This window comes from Molossus molossus, unplaced genomic scaffold, assembly GCF_014108415.1.
Source record: "Molossus molossus isolate mMolMol1 unplaced genomic scaffold, mMolMol1.p scaffold_m16_p_11, whole genome shotgun sequence".
In the NCBI taxonomy this organism is placed as follows: Eukaryota; Metazoa; Chordata; class Mammalia; order Chiroptera; family Molossidae; genus Molossus; species Molossus molossus.
The window spans coordinates 51,118,496-51,144,253 of record NW_023425346.1 but is presented as its reverse complement, the minus strand read 5'-3'; the positions used below and the strand labels follow the sequence as shown (position 1 = coordinate 51,144,253).

Below are 25,758 nucleotides of genomic sequence, written 5' to 3'. Positions count from 1 at the left end.
AGAATATCTCAAACTAACCTTTGGCTGAAGCCACCCACCATTTTTGTTAACTAAAAGCAGAGGAGCCCCTCATATATCTACTGCTGAAAACATTTTTTTTCATGATTTATTCTCTTTTTCATTGTGCTTAATTGTCTTATAACAGTTGTTTTCTCTTACATCATTAGTGTTACATTATAAAGTCTACTTATGGACTTATTTGGAGTGCCTATTATTTTTTAAGATAAAGTGGAAGGCAGGGAGGAAGAGAGAGAGAGAGAGAAACATTGATGTGAGAGAGACACATTGATTGGTTGCATCCTGAACAATCCCAACTTGTGTCAGGGATTGAATGTGCAACCTAGGCATGTGCCCTTTACCAGGAATCGAACCCTTGACCCTCCAGTGTGAGGGTTGATGCTCTAACCACTGAGCCCAACTTTCCAGGGGTAGACTGCCTATATTTAAAATCTCTAAACTTTAGAAAACAAGTGTGCACTACAAATGGTCTGCCATAGTGTCTTGCATATTGATTATAGTGACTCCTGAGTCCACTCCTTTTTAAAAAATTATTATCTAACTTTTTAAAAAAAATTTTATTTAATTTTTAAATTTTATTTTTGTTACAGATGTTTCTCCTTTTTTACCCCATTGGCACCCTCCCATTATCTCCACCACCCTGTCCCCAGCTTTGTTGTCCATGTCCACTGGTTATGCATACATGCATATAAGTTCTGTGGTTTATATCTTCCCACACCCACCACCCCCTCTTCTGAGGGTTGTCATTCTGTACCCTACTTTCATGTTTCTGGGTCTACCCTATTCCTCAGACTGTTATGTTCATTGTATTCTGTATATAAGTGAGATCATGTGGTATTTGTCTTTTTCTGCTTGGCTTGTTTCACTTAGGATAATACTTTCCAGGTCCCTCCATGTTGTCTCAAAGGATAAGAGATCTTTCTTTCTTACAGCTGCATTGTACTCCATTGTGTATATGTACCACAGTTTTTTGATCCATTCGTCTACTGATGGACACTTGGGCTGTTTCCAGATCTTAGCTATTATAAATAGTGCTGCTATGAACATGGGGGTACATATATTCTTTCTGATTAGTGTTTCAGGCTTCTTAGGGTATATTCTTAGAAGCGGGATCACTGGGTCAAATGGCAGTTCAATTTTTAATTTTTTGAGGTAACACCATATTGTTTTCCATAGTGACTGCACCAGTCTGCATTCCCACCAGCAGTGTACTAGAGTCCCCTTTTCTCCACCCCCTCGCCAACACTTGTTGTTTGCTTATTTGTTGATGGTGGACATTCTGACAGGTGTGAGGTGATACCTCATTGTTGTTTTAATTTGCATCTCTGTAATGATTAGTGATGTTGAGCATTTTTTCATATGTCTCTTGGCCATTTGTATGTCCTGTTTGTAGAGGTGTCTATTCAGCTCCTCTGCCCATTTTTTAATTGGGTTCTTTGTCTTCCTTTTGTTGAGTTGTATGAGTACTCTATATATTTTGGAAATTAACTCCTTATCTGATGTATCATTGGCAATGATGTTCTCTAATACAGTGGGTTACCTTCCACTTTGATGGTTGTTTCTTTTGCTGTAAAGAAGCGTTTTAGTTTGATGTAGTCCCATGTGTTCATTTTTTCCTTTGTTTCTCTTGCCTTACGTGATGTATCAGTGAAAATTCTGCTGCGTATAATGTACGAAATTTTGTTGCCAATATTTTCTTCTAGAATTTTTATGGATTCACAGGTCACATTTAAGTCTTTTATCCATTTTGAGTTTATTCTTATGTATGGTGTAAGTTGATGGTCTAGTTTCATTTTTTTGCATGTAGCTGTCCAATTTTCCCAACACCATTTATTAAAGAGGCTGTCTTTACTACACTGTATGGTCTTACCACCTTTGTCAAATATTAATTGAGCATATTGCCTTGAGTCCATTATTATTTAACTTTTTAAAAAATTTTCCTGAAGCCACTCTTTAAAGCATCTGTCCAAAACATGGCGATTAAATGTTATTTCTTAAAAAATGGCCTTTGAGCCCTGGCCGGTTTGGCTCAACGGTTGGAGCGTCGGCTTGCGGTACAGAGAGACCTGGGTTTGGTTCCCGCTAAGGGCACGTGCTTCGGTTGCAGTTTGTCCCTGGCCCTGGTTGGTCGTGCGGGTGGCAGCCACTCTATGTGTCCCTTCACATCGATGTTTCTCTCTCTCTCTTCCTCTCTCTCCCTCCCACTCTATCTGAACAAAAAAAAAAAGGAAAAAATGTCCTCGGGTGAGGATAAAAAAAAAAAAATGGCCTTTGAGGGATTGTTTATTATTTTCAAGATTACCCTTTCCATACGTGGTTTTAGTATCTCACTTTGAAAAATGTTGACCTCACTCCAAGAAGTATGGGACTGCTATTTTATTCCCCTTTTTAGTATGTGGGTGGGTTGCGTCACAAACTGTCACTTTGTTATTAAAAATTGTTTTGATATCTGTTGCATGAATGGATTACAAGATTGATGTAGAAGTATCTTTGTTCTCTTTCAGAGAACAAACTACCGGGTTTGTTTTCATCTACATCAGCAGTTTTCAACCTGTGGGTCGCGACCCCTTTGGGGTGGAAGGACCCTTTCATAGGGGTTGCCTAAGACATAACAGTAGCAAATTTACAGTTATGAAGTAGCAACGAAAATAATTTTATGGTTGGGGGTCACCACCACTTGAGGGACTGTATTAAAGGGTCGCGGCATTAGGAAGGTTGAGAACCACTGATCTACATGTTAGCCATTAAAAGAAGCTTTTTTTTTTAAATCCTTACCCGAAGACATTTTTTCATTTATCCTCAGAGAGGGAGGAAGAGAGAGAGAGAAACATTGATGTGAGAGAGCTAAATCGACTGGTTGCCACACCCACAACCTCAACTGGGGCCTGGTACAAACTGCAACTGAGGTATGTCCCCTTAGCGGGAACTGAACCTGGGACTCTCTGGTCCACGGGCCGATGCTCTAACCGCTGAGCCAAACCGGCCTGGGCAAAAGAAGCTTTTTTTTTTTTATCCTAACTCGAGGACATTTTTGCATTCATCTTTAGATAGAATGAGAGGGAGAGAGAGAGAAACATCTATGTGAGAGAGACCCATTGACAGGCTGCCACCTGCACAACCCCAACTGGGTCCCAGAGCAAACTGCAACCAAGGTACGTGGCCTTAGCGGGAACCAAACCCAGGTCTCCCTGGACCATGGGCCGATGCTCTAACCTCTGAGTAAAACCGGCCAGGGCTAAAATAAGCTTTAAATTATTCCTTTCATCTGCCAAGAAATACTTGTAAACTAGAATTTTCAATATATTAATTATTCTTATACAGATGTGTTTTAGTCCAATTTATTTTTTTAAATTTATTTTTATTTTTGAGAGTATTACAGATGTCCCTCATTTTTCCCTTTTTGCCCCCCTCCACTCGGTTCCCAATGATAGTATGGTATGGACCCCTTCTCCCTATTAGTGGTCTTTTCCCAATAATTAAGGAATAAAATTATCCTTTTAAAAACATATTACACCAATATTTTATTCAATATTAAACTAAGTGACAAACTTCGTAGTTCTCTATATTGAGAAGACTGTATTACTGTTGTGACCAGGTTATAGAACAAATGTTGAAATGCACAAATGTTTATGAACGAAGTAAACAACGTATTCGACTCAGAGAAGTTGGCTACTCAGGATTGGGACTCCTTCTGAATGAAGCACCTGTTAATACTTCTATCATTAAAAACCTCACCAATCAAATCATAAATACAGGTATGACTAAGGCTGATGAGACTGATGATTTTAAAAAAATATCTTTTTAATCCTCATCAGAGATTATATTTTTATTTATCTTTTGAGACAGAGAGGAAGGGAGGGAGGGAGAAATGGGTCAGGGGGAGAGAAAAGAGAAAAGAAGAGAAGAGAAACATTAATAGGTTGCCTCCCAAACATGCCCTGACTGGCATCAAATCCGAAACCTAGGTATGTGCTCTGACCCGGAATCCAACCTGCAACCTTTTGGGACAATACTCCAACCATCTGAGCCACCCAGTCAGGGCAATACTGATTAGTTTTAAGAAATGTTCTTCATAGTAGTATAATTTTATATGGTGGTTCTTCATTTGTTTTTCCTGAGGGTTTTTTTCTTTTTTCCTCAAGTCACTTTTTAAATTACCTATTATTTGATTTAGCAAGGCTTTCCTTAGGTACGATTTATGTACTTTGGTGTTTTATTTTCTTCCTAGGACTAACACACTGCCTTACTTGTTAGGCCTTTAGTTAATGTTTATTGACTGAGTGATTAGTAAATAATTGAGTCTCTATAACAAGAAAAAGACATTAGAGAAAATACATAAATATACTTTATCTTTTTTCTTTATGGAGCTTAAATTCTTAAAGGCAAAATTAAAATTAATTTTATGTATATCTTTATAATCCTTTGTTTTAGTACATTTTAAAAACGGTAAAATTTATATCAGATGCTGGGGGTTCAAAAGGTATGATAAGATCTTTGTGTTGAGTGGTTTACCATCTTGTTGATAAAACAAAACATATACTTAAAAAGATAAATAATAGTATAAGATCTAAGTAGTATGGACAGTATATTCAGGCAAAGAAAAGAAAAGAATAATTTACAATTTACTGAGGAAGGTGTCATACATTCTAAACCTATTGTCTTTGCAAAATTTAAAGATCTCTATAATTACTATTTAAAATAAAGCAATTATTTCAGCATTTATATAACTATTACCAACAGTTTTTTTGAGAAAGAAGAAGCTGGAGACATCAAACTTACTGACTTTAAACTGTAATACGAAGCTATAATATTCAAAATAGTGTGCTGCAGGTATAAAAACAGACACAAACCAATGGAACAGAATCAGGAATTCAGAAATAAATCTATGCATATATGATCAACTAATATTTGATAAGGGATCTAACAACACTCAGTTGGAAAAAGTCTTGTCAATACATGGTGGCAGGAAAACTGAGTATCTACATATAAAAGAATGAAAATGGACCCCTATCTTATACCACTCACAAAAGTGAACCCAAGTGGATTAAAGATTTAAATGTAAGACCTGAGTCGTAAAACTACTAGAAGGAAATGGGGAAAAGCTCCTTGACATAGGTCTTGTCTTGACAGTAATATTTTGGATATGATACCATAAGTACCAGCAAAAAAAAAAGTCAAGTAAAGCAAGTGGGACTGCAGCACACAGAAGCTTCTGCACAGCAAAAGAAATCATCACTGAAATGAAAAGGCAACCTGCAGAGTGGGAGAAAATATTTGCAAGTCAAAATCTGATAAAGGGTTAATACTCAAAATAAATAAGGAAATCATGCAATCCAACAGCCAAAAAAAATCCAATAAACAATGAACAAAGGACCTGAATAGATATTTTTCCCAAGAAGATGTACAAATGGCCACAGGTACATGAAGAGGTACTCAGCGTCCTTAATTATCAGGGAAATGCAAACCAGAGCTACAACATACAACTTCACTTCTGTTAAGATAGCAATTATCAAAAAGACAAGAGATAAGTGCTGGTAAAAATGTGGAGAAAAGGAACCCTTGTGCTCTATCGGTGCTAATGTAAATTGGTACAGCCACTCTAGTGAACATTATGGAGGTCTTCAAAAAATTAAAAACTAACATTGAGCAATCCCATTTCTAGGTATATATCCAAAGGAAATTAAATTACTATCTCTAAGAGAAGTTCATTGCACCATTATTCACAATAACCAAGTCATGGAAACAACCTATGTGTTTATTGACAGATGAATGGGTAGAGAAGTCATTATATATATAAATATATACAGTGGAATATTAACCATAAAAAGGAAGGGCATCCTGCCATTTGCAACAATATGGAAGAGTCTGCAGAGTATTCTGTTAGTGAAATAAGTCAGTGGACAAATACTGTATGATCTTACTTATATGTGAAAGAAATTAAAAAAAAGATCAGCTCACAGAAACAGAGAGTAGGTTGGCGGTTTCCAGGGCTGAGGGAGAAGGGGATATAGGTGAAAGTGGTCAAAGTATATAAACTTTTACTTATAAGATGAATAAGTTCTGGGTATCTAATACACAGCATGGTAACTATAGTTAACAATATTGTGTACTTGAAAGTTAGTAAGAGCAGATCTTAAATGTTTCACTATAAAAAAAAGGTAACTGTGAGTTCATGGGTGTGTTAACTAAACTTACTGTGGTAATCATTTTACAGTATATACATTTATCAAATCATCATGTTATATACCTTAAACTTGTACAGTGTTTTATGTCAAATATATCTTAACATAGTTGGAAAAAATAAAAGGGCATCTGTTGTTGACAGCAAAAAACTAAAATAAAAATGAAGTAATTATATCAGCATTTGTATAACTATTACCTACAATTCCTTCTTTGGTTATCTCTGGAATTTAATTTTAACTTGTTGTTTTTTCCCACCACAGATCCTGCTATTAATTTCAAAGATCTATTATCTGTGGTATATATATCTCACAGAACATATATAAATGTCAGGGTGGTCATCTGCAGAAAGGTTAGTAAACTTTGAAGATAGACTTTAAAAATAGCTTCATTATATTATGAATAACTTTTAGATTGAGTATTTTGCACCAGATGTAATTTTAATATTTTTTATTTTATAAATAACAATTTTCTAGTTTTCTTTTTTGAGGTAAATTAACTTCATGTACTCACAAGCAATCAACATATGAATTTGTTCTTCTTAGCCCTACATGGGCTCCTGGAAATATGCCCTTTCAAAGTAAAAAGTTTATAACCAGAGAGTAGTTTCTTTATTAAGAAATTTCAGTGATTATGACCATTTTAAATTCATTTATTTTTGAGTTTCTAAAACTTTTGAACTTAGTGGAAAGAATTTTCTGTAATCTCTTTATGAGTATTGCAACAATGATTTGCCTTCAGTGTACCCATTTAACCATTAACTAAGTTGACAGTTAGTTATCCCCTGAGATTCTTTCCGATTATAACCTTTCCTCTACCCCACTGGTAACCACTGACCTGTCTAGTATTTAATTTGCTTCCTTGCTTTTATTTTCTCTTTTCCTGATTATGTAACAGTATTTTTCTATCAGAAAATATGGATATATATCTTTCTCTTTAATGGCTGCATAGTTTTTCAGTTTTTGGCTATTCTATAAAGTGTTATCTGGTTCCTTGTTGATGAACATTCAGGTTGTTTCTTCTTTTTTTTTTCATGTTAATAAACTTCTGTTATGAACATTTTTTGCATATATCTTTATTTGTGGTAATACATCTGTAGGACATAATCCATGAAATGGAATTGCTGTGTCAAAGCGTATTTACAATTTACATTTTTATTGATTTTACCATATTGTCCTGGAAGCAGGCCATGTAAATTGATCCTTTTAGTGTGCAATTAGAAACAGCTGTCCATGCAACCTAGTTTTTATCCCGGCAAAACTTAATCTGGGAGTAAAAAATAATTGATATGCTGCAACTGTACAGTAATGGTAGCTCACTGATTAATAGCATTAGTGAAGAAAGAAACTTCACATGTCATTTGTGGCTTATTATTTTCTATATCAGCATCAGTGTACATTAGAACTATTAAAGTCCCTACCAACATTATTCATCTCCTGCTATAAAACCTGTCAGAGTCAGGAACTCTGATAAAAGAGAGATTCTAAATTTTGGAAGCCAAAATTCTTTTCTTCTACATAGAAGTTTATTGGCTTTGTGTTAAAAATGTTATAAAGATCTTAATTGAATGTGACAATGTTTGAGAACTTGTTTTTATTCCCAGAAAAAGTGAAATCAGTTGGATAGTGGAGATCATACACATTGCCATGTCAGTGTGTATTCTTCAATTTCAATTTCATATTCTAGTTAAATAGCAGCTTCTATTTTATTGGAATTAGTTTTTTTTTTAACTTTAGTTTTTTTATTTGTACAATATAGAGTGAATGGAAAAAGTGTTTTTGCAACTGTCAACTTTGCCAGGAAAAAAATGAGATGGAAAAATACTGTTCTTGGGGCACTTACGTTCTGTTAAAGCGTCTTGTGTATCCTATCTACTCCCTTAACCCTAGTACCAGAACTGTGCTTGCCACATAGTAAAAGTTGAGTATTTGCTAAACAAATATAATAGGATCATGGAAAGTATTTAGTTAAAGAAGATACAACTTTTTATATTTTACTTTATTAAAAAAAAATTTTTTCTTTATTGATTTTAGAGAGAGAGGGAGAGAGATAGAAACATCAATAAGAGAGAATATCAGTTGGCGGCCTCCTGCATGCCCCACAGTGAGGTAGGGCCCACAACCTGGGCACGTTCCCTCACTGAGAATCGAACTGGCGACCTCTTGATGCATGGGTCAATGCTCAACCACTGAGCCACACAAGCTGGTCAACTTTATTACATTTTAAATATACCTTTATTCTATTTATATTTTCTCTCTGACCAAGTTAAATGAATAATATGAGTGTGTTGACATGTGGAGAATTATCTTTTTTCCTTTATTTTTGAGCAAATATTTGAGTACATCCTTACTCTGTAATGAAATGTGTGGATTAGTTACAAACATAATGCACGCCGCCCAGACAGCTCATAATCCAATTATAGCGGAGTCTTTTGAAAGTGTACCTTCTGAAAATTTCTTAAGTACTTTGTCATTAAAATAACTGAAAAGAAATTGTTTTTGATGTAAAGTACTATGTACTTTTGGATGAATTTTGTGTTCTTAATCTCTTTACAGATTTTACAGATTTTACAGTCCCAGCCAGATGCATCACATCAAATATCTCAACAAGTGGGTTGGCAAGACACTTTAGTTAGACTTTTTTTAAAAACAAATTTTGAAAATGGAAATATTCTTCATAAACACAATAGGCCTGTTTTAATGAAAGACACTGATAAAACTATACCAGCTGAAGATATTAAGAGGAACTTTTATGAAAAGACAGATGATGAAAAAATCAACTCTTTTGCCTCAGCTAATGTGCCTTCCGATCAGTGGAGTTTGGAGGATAGACACTCTCTAGATTCAAACACACCATTATTTCAAGAAGACAGCTCTGTGGGAGAATTGTCTTTCAAATCAGAGAATCAGGAAGAATTCTGGCACAGTAATCCTTCACATTTGAGTTTAGATTTTGGTGGAATTGACTCATGTGAACTGAGTGATGGTGGCAGTCAAATGCCAGATAGTTTACCTAGCACGCCATCCCCAATAGAGTCTACTAAATCATTTTCTGTGCAATCTGACAAAGAAAGCAGCGCCACAAATGATATGGGCTTTAGTGATGACTTCTCTTTACTTGAAAGCCAAGAGGTAAAATACCTTTTTTTTCCAAATGCTGTTTTTATTTTTGTATGTCTGTTATATACTTCTAATCCTTAGAAATGTGTAATTGTTAACAATTTCATTTTATATTCGTGTTCTAAGTCTCATGATCTAAGACACTAGAAGCCTGTAAGTCACTAAATTATGTGTGTCTTGAGAACAACGCCTAGTGTCTAATCTTTCTATCTCTCTAGGACCTACTAATCAAGTTCCACATTTATCCAGACACTTTAATAATATGTTAAAGGATTACAGTCAGTATATTTGATTTTCTTATTATGTGCTTTTAACACCCCCTCCCTCCATTAATTTAATATTACTTTATATTTTTATAGAGATATGAGGAGGAGCTTCTTCAGTTACTGACAACTATTTTGATCTATGTAATGTGTAAAGGACTAGAAAAGTCTGATGATGGTACTTGGATTGAACGGGGACAAGTGTTTTCAGCACTAACTAAAACAGGAATATCCAGTGAGCTACTTCGACCATCAGAGGAGATAAAACTAATGTAAGCATTTGGTTGGTGACTTCCCCTCTCCTCTTGGAGTGGGCAGGAGTCTAAAATATTTTCTTGAACATTTATCCAGTATTCAGTGGATGTAGAGAAAAGGAGAAACTTTGCCATTAGCCCCCTTTCTGCCTGTTGCCATTCTGTTGGGATCTAGAGAGAAATCCAGTTCTGGCCAGTTTACTCAGTGGTTAGAGCATCAGCCTGTGGACTGATGAGTCACAGGTTTGATTCCGGTCAAGGGCACGTACCTTGGTTGCGGTTTGTCCCCCAGTCCTGGTCAGGGTCATGCGGGAGGCAACCAGTTGATGTGTCCCTCTCATTTGGATGTCTGTCTCTCTCTTTCCCCATCCCTCTAATGTGAAGAGTTTTAAATCTTAAATTAATTTGGGTTTTAAGTCATTATATATTCTTTGTTGTTTAAATTGTTTTCTGTAGTATCTAAGTACTTGGTGCTTGTGTTCTACAGTCTTGTTCATATTTAAGTGTTACCATGCTAAGGGAAGGCAGGAGTGTTTTTATGAAAATTCTCTAAAGCATTGAGTTATCTGCATATGATGGTAAAACACTAACAATAGCACACTAGGAGAGAATCACTTCTTTGTTTTTCCACAGAGCTTGACCTACTCCAAGGCATAATAAGGCTTTCTTTTCTAACCTTTCCAATTTCAGCTTTAAAGAAACTTAAGTATTTCATAGAGACTTGAATGTGAATTATTTTAATAGCTTTTTAATAGTCAAGTCAACAGGTAACTTTTACTTTGTCATTTAGTATTAGGTGTATTATAAATAGATACACCAGCCCTGGCCTGTGTGGCTCAGTTGGGGCGAGCATTGTCCCATGCACTGAAGGGTCTTGGGTTCAATTCCCTGTCAGGGCACATGCCCAGGTTTCGGGTTTGATCCCTGCTTGGAGTGGGTACAGAAGGCAACTGATCAGTGTTTCTCTCTCACATCGATGTTTCTGTCTCTCTCTCTCCAAAATCAGTCATTAAAAAAAGATACTCCAAAGATTAAAAAGTTGCTTCATTGTTATTAAATTCTATCCAAATGTTTTATGAAGCCTGCCAGTGATAGTGTATCTTTGGAGATACAATCTATTAAAAAAAAACTTAAAAAAAAATCCTACTATTTTTCTAAGTTTAAAATGGTTTTAAGAGGACTTTATTCTACATTTAGTTTGCTGCAGAAGATGTTACAATGGACAGTCACAGAAAACAGAGAAGCAAAAACTAATCCAGTAACTGCTGAAAATGCCTTCCGACTCATGCTCATCATACAGGACTTTCTGCAATCAGAGGGACTAGTTAATTCAGACACGTGGACTGAGAAGGTGCAGTACTATCTCTTTGAAATTATTTCTTTCATAATGAGAGACTTTATTTAAACAAAGAAATTTTATGTCCCCTCTTTTCAGAGTATGAATGTTTAATCAGATGCAATAAATCATGGATAAGATGTGATAGTCTCAGATTTTGTTAGTTTGTTACTAGGATAAATCTTTTGGATTTTACTAACTGAACATTGAACTAGTTTTGAAATATTTATAATTTGTATTCGGGTTGGGGGAAAATTGTCATCAGTAGATTAAAGAACTGATTTTTTTTTTTTTTTCTTTTTCAATTTTCCCTTTGCCATAGCTTTTAGAAGATATGATGTTGCTCTTCGACTGTCTGTCAGTTTGGTATTCTGAAAGTCCATTATGGGCAAAACTCTCTCAAATTCAAATCCAGTTGCTTCTAGGATTTATTGGAAGGGGTAATTTGCAGGTTTGTCGATTCTTTTACATTATTTTCTATACTTGCAAGCAATATAGGAATTATTTGTGTGAAAACTAAATGATAATATGCTTTTAGTATTTTAATTTTTTTATTCCAAAATATTTATGATTTCATTCTGGTTTCAGTTTTGAGAATCAGCTAATTATTTCTTCCTGATGTTTATGGCTCAGTATAATTTTAAGATTTTCTTTTAAGGCCCTGGCTGGTTTGGCTCAGCGGTTAGAGCGTTGGCCTGCGGTCCAGAGAGACTCTGGTTTGGTTCCTGCTAAGGGCACGTACCTCGGTTGCAGTTTGTCCCTGGTCCTGGTTGGTCATGTGGGAGGCAGCCACTCGATGTGTCCCTTTCACGTCGATGTTTCTCTCTCTCTCTTCCTCTCTCTCCCTCCTAGTCTATCTGAACAAAAAATGAAAAAATGTCCTCGGGTGAGGATAAAAAAAAAAATTTCCTTTTAAGGTATTTATATATAGCTTATATTATAGAAGGCATTGCTCATATCTATATTTAGTGCAGCTAGGAGCTATCCTGCTTGTATAGACTATTTATACGTGTTCAGTTTATGGCTTGCAGTTTAGGAAATCATTTTTTTAAGTTCATTTCAAAATAATTTTCTGTTACTCTACTAATCCACTAATCCAGTTTTACATACTATTTAATGTTTTTTCATTCATCAAACACCTTCTGAATATATACCAAGTATTAGCACTGTGCTAGGTTTTCAAAATAAATAAAATATAGACCCAAGAATATATACATTTTTTTATCCTCACCTGAGGACATTTTTGCATTTATCATCAGATAGAGCAGGAAGGAGAGAGAGAGAAACATCGATGTGAGAGTGGTTGCCACCCACACGTCTTAACTGGGGCTGGGGACAAACTGCAACCGAGGTACATGCCCTTAGCGGGAACCGAACCCTGGACTCTCTGGTCTGCAGGCAGACACTCTAACTGCTGAGTCAAACCGGCCAGGGCGACCCAAGAATATTTTATATTTCTATTTCAAATTAAAGATTTTAAAGATTGGAAACGTTCCATGTGAATTTTAGTTATGTCATCTTTATTTTTACATTGGATGTTTGTGATTACCTGGGTTGGATTAGTCATGACATGTGTCTCATAGCTATTTACCTGGCCCTTTTTATTTTCTTTTGGTATTAGAATTTTAAGTACTTGGGGTTAAGGGGGGTCTGGGTGAAGATGGTTTCTGATATAAAAAGTTTGCTATAATGATAAGAACACGAGGAGGTTAAATTTCATAAAGTTGCTTTATTTTGTTTTATTATTATTTTTAATCCTCACATGAGGCTATCTTTCCATTTTTATTCAGATAGGGTGGGAGAGAGAGAAAGAGAGGTAGAGAGGGAGAGAGAGAGGGACACATCAACTGGTTGCCTCCCGCATAACTCCAACCAGAGCCAGGGATGAACCTCAACTGAGGTATGTGCCCTTGACTTGAATGGAACCTGCAACTCACTGGTCTGCACGCTGACTCTCTAACTGCTGAGCCAAACTGGCTAGGGCTTATTTTGTTTTTTAAATATGTTTTTATTGATTTTTTTTTAGAGAGAGAGAGAAACATGGATGTGAGAGAGATACATCGATCTGCTGCCTCCTGCATGCCCCTCTCTGGGGATCAAGCTTTCAACCTGGGCATGTACCCTGACTGGGAATTGAACTGGGACCTCTCAGTCCTTGGGACGACGCTCAGTCCATTGGGCAGCTGGGCAGGTTGCTCTATTTTAAAAAGGCCATACTTTTTAGTAGATATCTTTCTCTAATCGTGAAAGTAACACAATTTCATTGTGGAAAATACACAAAAGCATAAAGAGGAAAAAAATGAATAACTTATTCATTATCTTATAGCCTAAAAGAAAATAACTTTTAGTATTTTTTTCTATGCATGAATTTGTCAGGTGATTGAAATCACCAATATTTTGATAAATTTGTATTTTTTCTTTCTCATAATTATATCAAACTTATTTCTCCATGTTACTAACTTTTTAAAGATAGTTTTTATTTATAGTCATAAAAGCAACACATATTCATTATAAAAAACATGGAAATTGCAGTAAAGCTAAACCAGAAAATGGGTATTGTGATATATGGATGGTAGAAGTTTGAATTGTACAGCCTTTTAAATGCAATTTGAAAATATATGAACTAAGAACTCAAAAAATTATTACATTATGTGTTTAGTAATTCTGCTCTGAAAGTATATCCTGAGATAGTAATCTGAAATACCAACAGTCTATACAAATAGACATTCATTGTAGTATTTTTTTTCCTCTACCTAGAAGAAGGATGAGAAAAGCTTTTTTGGCTTTTTCATTAATGTTAACCTGATGACTGTTAAAGCATTTGCAGCCAGTATGTGGGTAGTTATTTATTTTAGATATTAGGACTCTGTTTTGTTTCACTCATAGACACACTCTGTGTTTTCTGTTTGATGAAATTTCACTAAATAAAATGTCTGTTTGTTTAACTTGTTCAACATTAAATATCCAGGGCCTGTCCCAAAGTTGGGCTCTGTAAATACTTGTTAAATAAATTAGTACAGCACCTACAGTTAAGACTGATCCTACCTACCAGTAGTCAGTGATTTAAACCAATTCTCACTAGCCATTTATTTAATTTCATTCTTTCAGAAATGAAAGAATATCCCTGAGGTTGTGTGTTAAAAGCTAGGAAAGGAACTCCTTTTTTTACAGAAGTTTAAATGTAGCTGCCTGTAAAATGAATCTGGCTAGCAAACTTCTTTTGCCTGGCACATACATATTAGCTAATTGTCAGTTTTTATGTATTAGGAGATTTTACATAAAGACCAAGATTTCCAGCTTGTCTGTAAAGTGAGACTTGTTTAGAAATGCTGCATTTATTTACGTGAGGTATATGGTCAGTAGTTTGTCTGGGTCCCTACTCTCAGAATTGTCTTAGCTCATCCACTGGTGGAGGAGCTTTTTCTAAATACCTTTGTGGGGTATTACCAATAGTAATTAAATCAGAAATGGGGAACTAGGCCATCAATGTATTTTATACTTTCTCAGGTGACCCTAACGCAGTACTCTTAAAGATGGAGGGGGGGGAGGATCATATCTCTGTGTGTGTGTGTGTGTGTGTGTGTGTGTGTAGTATGTGTTTTATCCAAAATAAGGCAGTGGTCAATTAAATTATATTTATTAAAAGTCTTCTTATACTTTTAAATATATAAACTTATATTTATTTTATACTATAATATTAAGTTAAAAGCAAAGCACTGAATATTCTACTTTTTAGTCCGGCCGGTGTGGCTCAGTGGTTGAGCGTAGACCCATTCACCAAGAGGTCGCTGGTTCGATTCCTGGTCAGGACACATGCTCAGGTTGTGGGTCCAATCCCCAGCGGGGGGCATGCAGGAGGCCGCCAGTTGATGTTCTATCTCATCAATGATGTTTCTATCTCTCTTTCTCTCTCTCTAAAATCAATAAATGGAAAAAAAAAGTTACAAGTAGAAAAGCTAAATTTTGAGCCTTCTTAGAGATTATTTTCTCCAATGCTGTTTGCTTCTTTAAGATTTGCATGGAAAGAGTGCCCAAGATCTCTTGTTGATTTGGCCTATAAAGACCTGTGCAGCCCTGGCCAGTTTGGCTCAGCGGTTAGAGCGTCGGCCTGCGGTCCGGAGAGACCCGGGTTCGGTTCCCTCTAAGGGCACGTACTTCGGTTGCAGTTTGTCCCCAGCCCTGGATGGTCGTGCGGGTGGCAGCCACTCGATGTGTCCCTTCACATCGATGTTTCTCTCTCTCTCTCCTTCCTCTCTCTCCCTCCCACTCTATCTGTACAAAAAATGGAAAAATATCCTCGGGTGAGGATAAAAAAAAAAAACCTGTGCATACAGGTCAGACCAGCTTTTGGCACAAATACATTCTTGACATGATATCAGGTTCTAATACTTTCTTTTTTCTATCTTGCATTTTAAAATTTTGAATGTAGCCCTGGCCAGTTTATTCAGTGGTTAGAGCGTTGGCCTGCAGTCCAGAGAGACCTGGGTTCAGTTCCTGCTAAGGGCAGGTACCTCGGTTGCAGTTTGTCCCCCACCCTGGTTGGGTCATACGGGTGGCAGCCACTCAATGTGTCCCTTTCACATTGATGTTTCTCCCTCTCTCTCTCTTCCTTTCTCTCCCACCCACTCTATCTGAACAACAACAACAAAAATGTTCAATGTAATAAGATTCAAAATTGGGATTTAAGGTTAAGGAAGAAGACACTATACCATTTGTCCTGATATGGTGGTTAAGGCTTAGAACTTTATCATAAACAAATGGAGGCCCCTTTGTGACTTTATTTACCTTTTACGCTGCGTTTTAAGGCCAAAGCTTAATAATAATGCAGGGTATTCCTTTACATGGATTTGTGCCCAGAATATGTATTTTCCTTGGGAATTTCGATTTCTTTTTTCTTTCTTTTTAATTTTTATTGATTGATTTTCTTTCTTTTTTATTTAATCCTCACCTGAGGACATTTTTCCATTTGTCTCCATATGTGTGTGTGGGGGGGGAAACATTTCTGTGAGAGAAACACATCAACTGGATGCCTCTCGCATGACCCAACCAGGGTCGGGGACTGAACTGTAACCGAGGTACAAGCCCTTGACTGAAATCGAACCTGTGACTCTTTGGTCTGCGGGCTGATGCTCTAACCGCTGAGTCAAACTGGCCAGGACATTTTATTTATTGATTTTCAAGGGAGAGAGGAAGGAGGAAAAACCAGCAGGAACTGAGGCTGAGGCTCCTGGAGCCTCAGGCAGCTCCTCTTAAAGGGCCCAAACACAGACTTACTCGGACTCGCACCTTCTAGGCTCCAGGGTGGTAGAGGCAGCTGGAAAGGCACCAAAGACATTTCGGGAAAGAACTGAGTTCTTTGGCATTGGAACGAGGGCTGGAGAGGTGGCTTTCTCCTGGACAGACCTGCTATCAGAGGCCTTTGTTCCTTTGGTGAGCCCTTCCCTGGGGTTGCAGACAGCAGCCATATCCTGGACTCCAGCAACTTGGCTCACACTGTTTGCCCCGCCCAGGTGATTCCCTGAGGCCTTGCCCCACCCAACTTTCAGGCCCACCCAAGCTGGTGCCACTTGCTTTACCATAGGATTGGCCTGTCTTGGATCCTGCTTCAGGTTTTCCTAAATTCTTTCAAACAAGCAGCACCTGGTCTCAGCTAGCCCCATACCTCTCGTTAAGCAATACATAGAAACAAACACAGGAAGGCAGCCAAAATGAGGAGACAAAGAAACAGGTACAAAATGAAAGAGCAGAACAAAACTCCAGGAAAAGAACTAAGCGAAATGAAGGTAAGCAACCTAATAGATGCCGAGTTCAAAACACTGCTTATAAGGATGGTCAGTGAACTTGGTGAGAACCTCAGCGAACTTAGTGAGGGCCTCAAGAGCATAAAAAAGAACCAGTCAGAAATGAAGGAGGCACTAACTGAAATAAAGAATAATTCACACAGATTCAGTAGTAGAGTAGGTAAAGCCAAGAAGCAAACCATCGATTTGGAATATAGGGAAGCAAAAAAACCCCAATCAGAACAACAAAAAGAAAAAATTCAAAAAAATAAGGATAGTGTAAGGAGCCTCTGGGACAACTTCAAGCATGCCAACATTCGCATCTTGGGGGTGCCAGAAGGAGAAGAGAGAGAACAAGAAATTGAAAATCTATTTGAAACAATAATGGCAGAAAACTTTCCTAACTTGGTAAAGGAAACAGACATACAAGTCCAGGAAGCACAGAGAGTCCCAAACAAGATGAACCCCAAGAGGCCCACACCAAGACACATCATCATCAAAATGCAAAAGGTTCAAGACAAAGAGAGACTCTTAAAAGCAGCAAGAGAAAAGCAGTTAATTACCTTCAAGGGAGTTCCCATAAGACTGTCAGCTGATTTCTCAAAAGACACTTTGCAGGCCAGAAGGGAGTGGCAAGAAATATTCAGAGTGATGAAAAGCAAGAACCTACAACCAAGATTACTCTATCCTGCAAAGCTGTCATTTAGAATCGATGGCCATATAAAGACTTTCCCAGACAAGAAAAAGTTAAAGGAGTTCATCACCACCAAACCGTTATTATATGAAATGTTGAAGGGTCTTCTTAAAGAAAAAGATAAAATATATGTACAAACAAAATGGCAATGAATACATATCTATTGACAATTGAATCTACAAATGAAATGAACAGGCAGAACAGAAACATTCTCATAGATGCAGAGAAATTTTGTTGGTTGCCAGATGGGAGGGGGATTGGGGGAATGGGTGAAAAAGCTAAAGGGATTAAGAAGTACAAATTCATTGCTAGACTGACAAACCTCAAAGGGAAGCGGGGTTGGGGAGTGGAAAGAAATAAACCAAAGAACTTATATGCATATATGCATAACCAATGGACACAGACAACAGTGTGGGGAAAGGCTGGAGTGGGGAGGAGTGGGTTAGCGGGGGAAAAATGAGGAACATCTGTAATACATTCAACAATAATGATAAGTTAAAAAAAATAATAACTTAGTCTCCTGTGTACCTTTCTTTTATGTATCAGAATGCTTTGATTCCAAGTATCAGAAACATCAAGTCCAACTGACTTCTTAAGATTTGTTGGCTTGCCCTGGTCGTTTTGGCTCAGCTGTTAGAGCGTCTGCCTGTGGTCCAGAGAGACCTGGGTTTCGTTCCTGCTAAGGGCATGTAACTCGGTTACAGTTTGTCCCCGGCCCTGATTGGGTTGTGTGGGTTATAACCACTTGATGTGTCCCTTTCACATCGATGTTTCTCTCTACCTCCCACTCTGTCTGAACAAAAAATGGAAAAATGTCCTCGGGTGAGGATTAAAAAAAAAGATTTATTGGCTCATGTAATGGAAAATTCCATAATTAAGAAGAGTTTAAGGCATAACTTAGTAGAGGCTCTAGTTCCATTTTTTTTGCAGTTTTCACAGACTGCTCTCTTATCATGTATCATTTTGTCCTAAGCTTGGTTCTTCTGTCACAGAATGGCTGCCAATAGCTATTAGGGCTGTGTGCTTTCTTATCCAGAGAAAGAGAGTGCTTCTTCCTACAGTCACTGTTGGTAGAGAGTGTTTCTGCATGTCTTATGAGTAGAGACACTGGATGCCTTTGTTATAAACAGTCTTTCTGAGGATACATATATAGTGAACAACTTTGGAAGACATATGTCTTCCCTCTAGAGCAAAAGGCAGGTTGTTTTCTGTCCAGCATAATAAAGATGATGTCTCCTTCCCAGGCAAAGTTGAGGCACACTTATTGCCCCATATAAAAGATTTGGATTCTCTGCGCTCAGGGTTCTTCTCCTATAATGCAACCACTGTGTGTGCAGGCATCATAGTCCTATTCATCTCTCACCATGGGAATTGCAGTTTGGAGAACCAAGGTGAACGCTGATATTCTGGCTATTGCTAATGCTGTAGATCTTTGTTTCTGACCCAGGAGTCTAATGTCTTCTGCCAGTGTCTACGAAACTATGGTAGAATAACTTTTTAGGTTGGAGGCAAGATACATTCTGAGACCCTTTGCATTTCTTTTTTTTTGTTTGTTTATTTGCACTTCAGATAGAGCAGGAGGGAGAGAGAGGGGAAGAGAGAGTGAGAGAAACATCTACGTGAGAGAGACACATGGAGTGGTTGCCTCCCACATGACTCCAACTGGGGCTGGGAATAAACTGCAACCGAGGTTTGTGCCCTTAGTGGGAACCGAACCCTGGACTTTCTGGTCTGCGGACTGATGCTCTAACTGCTGAGCCAAATCAGCCAGGGCTGTATTTCTTAACAGTTATTTAGATTAGATTCATTTTTCTAGTTTAAAGTGGAAAAGTTTAAAAGTTCTAGTTAAAGTTTGAAAGTTCTGAACTTGCGCTGATAAGGCTATTCCTGAATGAATCCCTGTGACAAGACAATCACATGAGCTGACTGAACTAGTCACTGTGACAAGGGATTGGATATTCTCTTCGGCTTTTAACCTTTAGGACCAATTACTGAAACTCCTCTTATAATCTGCAAGGATATGGGAAATAATTTCCCATATCCTTGCAGATTATAAGAGGAGTGGAATGGATATTGGGTAATTAATTATCCACCACACTTTATTTTATATTTCAAATTAAGCATGTGATACATTTATAATTTATTTTTTAAAAACTTCAAGAAGAGAAAAGAACTTTTGCCATCACTAAATGTTGGCTTTATTTTGCTCTGTCTCACCTGTTTTGTTTTTGTTTTTTTTTAGGTTTGTGCAGTGGCATCAGCTAAGCTAAACACCATTCTACAGACCAAAGTGATTGAAAATCAAGATGAAGCATGTTATATTTTAGGGAAGCTAGAACATGTTCTAAGTCAATCAATCAAGGAACAGACAGAAATCTACTCATTTCTGATTCCCCTTGTTCGTACCCTGGTTTCCAAAATTTATGAGCTTCTCTTCATGAACTTGCACCTGCCTTCTTTACCTTTTACCAATGGTAGTTCCTCATTTTTTGAAGATTTTCAAGAATATTGCAGTTCAAATGAATGGCAAGTTTACATTGAAAAATATGTAAGTTTTATCTTTTTTGAGTGAGATTTTTCTGCTAAATTATTATTTTTATAGACGTATATATTAAATTTTGTATATATATTTTTATAAGATTATACCTTATATGAAGCAATATGAAACCCATACATTTTATGATGGTCATGAGAACATGGCACTTTATTGGAAGGACTGTTATGAAGCCTTAATGGTGAATATGCATAAAAGAGACCGGGAAGGAGGAGAAAGTAAACTCAAGTTTCAGGTAAAAATTGTTAAGTGCTTTTATTATCTAGTTTTTTAATGTTGATATCAAACATTTAATATTAAGATGAGAGCAATAACAAGTATGAACTTTGAAAACAAATAGTATTTATGACTATCTGAAATTATTTTAGAATTGGAATAAAACATTGCTCAGTAACAAAAATTTAATAGCAAAATGTTCTATATGTGGTGATTATGTAAAAAGTCTATTAAGGTTATAGTAGGTTTCTCTAAGGAGTCTGAGTATAAATTAGTGCTCAGGGGGAAATTTATAGCATGAAATATTTATATTAGGAAAGAAGAAAGAACTCAAATTAATAATTTAAGTTTCCACTTTAAACTAGAAAAAAGGAATCTAAATTAGTTTCTAAGTAAATGAAATTGGAAGCAGGAACACAACAGAGAAAATCAATGAGATGAAAATCCAAATATCAATAAAATTGATAAATTTCTAGCTAGATTGACAAAGCGAAAAAAGGTAAGTGAAAAATTACCAGTAACCAGAATGAAAGGGGAGGTATCACCACTGACTTCACAGATGTCAACATGTGGCTTCTGTAAACCAATCTGTGAACATAAATGAGATTTAGGTTTGTGCAGTGGCATCAATTTCTTGACAAATACAAATTTCTAAAACTAATCCAATAATAAGTAGATAACCAGGATAGTCCTCTGTTTGTTAAAGATATTAAGTGTATTGGTTAAAAACCTTCCAAAAGGACAAGCTTCAGACACAGGTTGTTTCACTAGCAAATTTTACCAAACATAATGGAGAAATTACACCAGTTTTTCATAGCCTCTTCTGAAATAGGAAAGTGGGTTCACTTCCCAACTCATTATGTAAGGGCAGTATTACTTTTATGTACAAATCATACAAAATAGTGTAAGAAAACTACAGACCAATATCTCTCAGGAACATAGGTGTAAATCAAATCCAGCAATGTATGAAAAAAAATATATCACACCAGGTAGAGTTTATCTTGGGAATGCAAGGCTGGTTCAACATTTGATAATTGATATAATGAACCACATTAGTAGACTTACCGAGAAAAAATACATGATCATATCAATAGATGAAGAAAAGTATTTAATAAAATTCAACATCTATTTATGATCAAAGCTCTCAGCAAACTAGAAATAGAAGAGCACTACCTAAATCTCTACAGAAATCCTACAGCTAACTTTGTATTTAAAGGTGAAAATCAGTGCTTTTCTATAGGACAGAGAAGATAGAGAACTAGGCAGGAATGTCTCCTTTTACCAATCCTAATCACTGTTGTTCTATAAGTGCTGGCAAGTGCAGTAAGAAATAAAAGACATTTACATTGAGAAGGAAGAAATAAAACTATTTGCAGATAACATGATTATCTATGTAAACAATTCTAAGGAATCTACCAAAAATTTTCTATAATTAATTAATTAATGAGTTTAGCAAGATTGTAAGACACAGGATCAATACACAAAATTTGATCATAGTGCTGTAAGTTAAGCAATAAACAATTGGAAACTGAAATTTAAAAAATATTGTTTAGAGTATCTCTAAAAAATGAAATACTTAAGTATCAGTTTAACAAAATATGTACATGATCGGTATGCTAAAACTACAAAATACTGTTGAAACAAATTAAAGAAGACCAGATAAAAATACATATTTATTTCATAACATAAGCTCCTTGTTGGTTATTTTTTTAAATTAAAAAAAATACAAACCATTTTGATTACAAGCTTCTTTCTTTTACTATATGATTTTATTGGGTCAAATTTTTATTTTTATTCTTAAATCCTGACCTGAGGATTTTTTTTCTTCTGAAAAAAATTTTTTTTTAGATAGAGTGAGGAGGAGGGTGGGAGAGAGAAAGAGACATTGATTGGTTGCCTCCCGCACAACCCGAATCAGGACCGGGGATTAAACCCTCAACCGAGGTAGGTGCCCATACTGGGAATCAAACCTGCAACTCTTTTTTTTTTTTAATTTTTAATTTAATTTTTAATCATATATTTTTTTATTGTTGAAAGTATTACAGATGTCCCCTTTTTTTCCCCATTGACCCCCTCCTCCCTGCACCTACCCTCCTCCTCCCTTCCCTAGCCTAGTGTGAACCTGCAACTCTTTGGCCCACGGGGCATTGCTGTAACTACTGAGCCAAACCAGTCAGGGCTGAGTCAAATTTTTAAAGTTATGGCATTGAAATTTAAAATATACCTGTAAATATATGATTCAGTGGTATTATTTATTGCTCTTTTAGGAATTTTTTGTGGAGCCGTTTAATCGAAAAGCACGCCAAGAGAACTTGAGGTATAATAATATGCTTAAACAGCTGAACAGTCAACAGTTAGCCACTCTGAGACATTGGAAGGCAATACAAGTCTACCTAACATGTGAAAGGGGACCGTGGGCTGAAAGGTATGACTATATCATTTATTAAATAACCATTTTTCTTTAGAATTCTGGTCTAGACCTTTTTTTTTTTTTTTTTTTTTTATCCTCACCCGAGGGCATTTTTCCATTTTTCGTACAGATAGAGTGGGAGGGAGAGAGAGAGAGAAACATCGACGTGAAAGGGACACATCGAGTGGCTGCCACCCGCACGACCAACCAGGGCCGGGGACAAACTGCAACCGAAGTACGTGCCCTTAGCGGGAACCGAACCCGGGTCTCTCCAGACCGCAGGCCGACGCTCTAACCGCTGAGCCAAACCGGCCAGGGCAAGACCTTTTTTTTAAAAATATTTTATCCTTTATTGATTTTTTAGAGAGAGAGGAAGTGAGAGGGAGAGAGAGATAGAAACATTGATGAGAGAGAAATTGATTGGCCACCTCCTGCATGCTCCCCTCTGGGGTTCGGACCCAAAACCTGGGCATGTGTCCTGACCGGGAATCAAACCGGCGACCTCTTGGTGCATGGATTGACACTCAGCCACTGAGCCACACCAGCCGGACTGGTCTAGACCTTTTAAAGCCAGTGGCCTCTCCAATCCAATTTTTAAAAAGTTCAATTTATAAAAGAACATGGGAGATGGGAGAAGGGGCTATACACTTATTTTATTTTAATTAATTATGAAGTTATCACACATTTTTTCTCTGAAATATGCATTATTAGAATTAGACTTACAGTGTTTTTTTTTTTAATCTGTATTGTTAAATGTAGAAAGTATTACAGATGTTCCTCATTTTTCCCCCATTGATCCCCTCCTCCCCACTCTCGCCCCCCTCCCACCTTTTCCCACACTATTGTGTGTGTCCATTGGTTATGCATATAAGTTCTTTAGTTTATTTCTTCCCACCCCCCAACCCCTTTCCCTTTGAAGTTTGTCAGTCTAGCAATGAATTTGTATTTCTTAATCTCTTCACCTTTTTCACCCATTCCCCCAACCCCCCTCCCATCTGGCAACCAACAAAATGTTCTCTGTACCTATGAGAATGTTTCTGTTCTGCCTGTTCATTTTGTTTGTAGATTCCATTGTCGATAGATATGTATTCATTGCCATTTTGTTTGTTCATATATTTTATCTTTTTCTTCAAAAAGACTCTTCATCATTTCATATAATAACAGTTTGTGGTGCTGAACTCCTTTAACTCTTTCTTGTCTGGGAAAGTCTTTATATGGCCATCGATTCTAAATGACAGCTTTGCAGGATAGAGTAATCTTGGTTGTAGGTTCTTGCTTTTCATCACTCTGAATATTTCTTGCCACTCCCTTCTGGCCTGCAAAGTTTCTTTTGAGAAATCAGCTGACAGTCTAATGGGAACTCCCTTGTAGGTAACTACCTGCCTTTCTCTTGCTGCTTTTAAGAGTCTCTCTTTGTCTTGAACCTTTTGCATTTTGATGATGATGTGTCTTGGTGTGGACCTCTTGGGGTTCATCTTGTTTGGGACTCTCTGTGCTTCCTGGACTTGTATGTCTGTTTCCTTCACTAAGTTAGGAAAGTTTTCTGCCATTACTGTTTCAAACAGGTTTTCAATTTCTTGTTCTCTCTCTTCTTCTGGCACCCCCAAGATGCGAATGTTGGCACGCTGGAAGTTGTCCCAGAGGCTCCTTACATTATCCTCATTTTTTTGGATTATTTTTTCTTTTTCCTGTTCTGATTGGGCATTTTTTGCTTCCTTATATTCCAAATCGATGGTTTGCCTCTTGGCTTTACCTATTCTACTATTGAATCTGTATAAATTATTCTTTATTTCAGTTAGTGCCTCCTTCATTTCTGACTGTGCATCCATCATTTCTGACTGGTCCTTTATTATGCTCTTGAGGCCCTCACTAAGTTCACTGAGGTTCTCACTAAGTTCATTGAGCATCCTTATAAGCAGTATTTTGAACTCAGCATCTGTTAGGTTGCTTATCTCCATTTCGCTTAGTTCTTTTCCTGGGGTTGTGTTTTGTTCTTTCATTTGGGACCTGTGTCTTTGTCTCCTCATTTTGGCTTCCTTCCTGTGTTTGTTTCTATGTATTGCTTAACGAGAGGTATGGGGCTATCTGAGACCAGAGGCTGCTTGTTTGAAAGAATTTAGGAAAAACCTGAAGCAGGATCCAAGACAGGCCAATCCTATGATTAAGCAAGTGGCAACAACTTGGGTGGGCCTGAAAGTTGGGTGGGGCAGGGCTTCAGGGAATCACCAGGGTGGGGCTACCAGTGTGAGCCAGGTTGCTGGAGTCCCAGGTATGGTGACTGTCTGCGGCCCCAGGGAAGGGCTCATGAAAGGAACAAAGGCCTCTGACAGCACATTTGTCCTGGAGAAAGCCCCCTCTCCAGGAGAAAGCCCCCTCTCCAGCCCTCGCTCCAGTGCCAAACAGCTCAGTTCTTCCCTGTATGTCTCTGGTGCCCCTCGAGCTGCCTCCCCTCCAAGCTTAGAAGGAGAGAGTTTGATAAGTCCGTGCGCGGGCCCTTTAAGGAGCTGCCTGGTGCTCCAGCCGCGTCAGCTTCCCTGAGCCTTAGTTCCTGCTGGTTTTTCCAGCCAGAATTATGGGTACTTTTCCTGGCACTGGAACCCTGAGCGGGGCACCTGGTGTGGGACAGGGACCCTTAAGTCTTCAGGAATGACCTTCCCAGCCGAGGTATCCTCCTGATTTTTATCCACCACGTGGGTGTGGGACCAGCCTGTCGTGCCTCTGCCCCTCGCGCCTCCGCCCCTCACACCAATCTTGATGTGGCTGGTGCTTTAATTCTGTAGTTGTAGGACTTCCATTCAGCTTGATTTCAGGCGGTTTTGAATGACAGTTCTGTAGTTTAGTTGTAACTTTGATGTCTTGTGGAAGGACGCGATACCACGTTTACCTACGCCGCCATCTTGACCAGAAGTCCGGGTCAGGTTTTAGACTTACAAT

At 37.4% G+C, this 25,758-nt stretch overlaps 1 protein-coding gene across 1 annotated transcript in view; it reads left to right on the top strand.

Moving 5' to 3' along the window:
* The window catches only part of NBEAL1 (neurobeachin like 1), a 201,847-nt gene that overhangs the window by 100,810 nt on the left and 75,279 nt on the right, over positions 1 to 25,758 (top strand). The window contains exons 25-33 of the mRNA XM_036253508.1: positions 3,614 to 3,773; positions 6,462 to 6,550; positions 8,754 to 9,329; positions 9,677 to 9,852; positions 11,032 to 11,185; positions 11,493 to 11,621; positions 19,887 to 20,192; positions 20,284 to 20,433; positions 22,682 to 22,839. Of these exons, the coding sequence (XP_036109401.1) occupies positions 3,614 to 3,773; positions 6,462 to 6,550; positions 8,754 to 9,329; positions 9,677 to 9,852; positions 11,032 to 11,185; positions 11,493 to 11,621; positions 19,887 to 20,192; positions 20,284 to 20,433; positions 22,682 to 22,839 (1,898 nt within the window). The remainder of the gene's footprint in view (positions 1 to 3,613; positions 3,774 to 6,461; positions 6,551 to 8,753; positions 9,330 to 9,676; positions 9,853 to 11,031; positions 11,186 to 11,492; positions 11,622 to 19,886; positions 20,193 to 20,283; positions 20,434 to 22,681; positions 22,840 to 25,758) is intronic.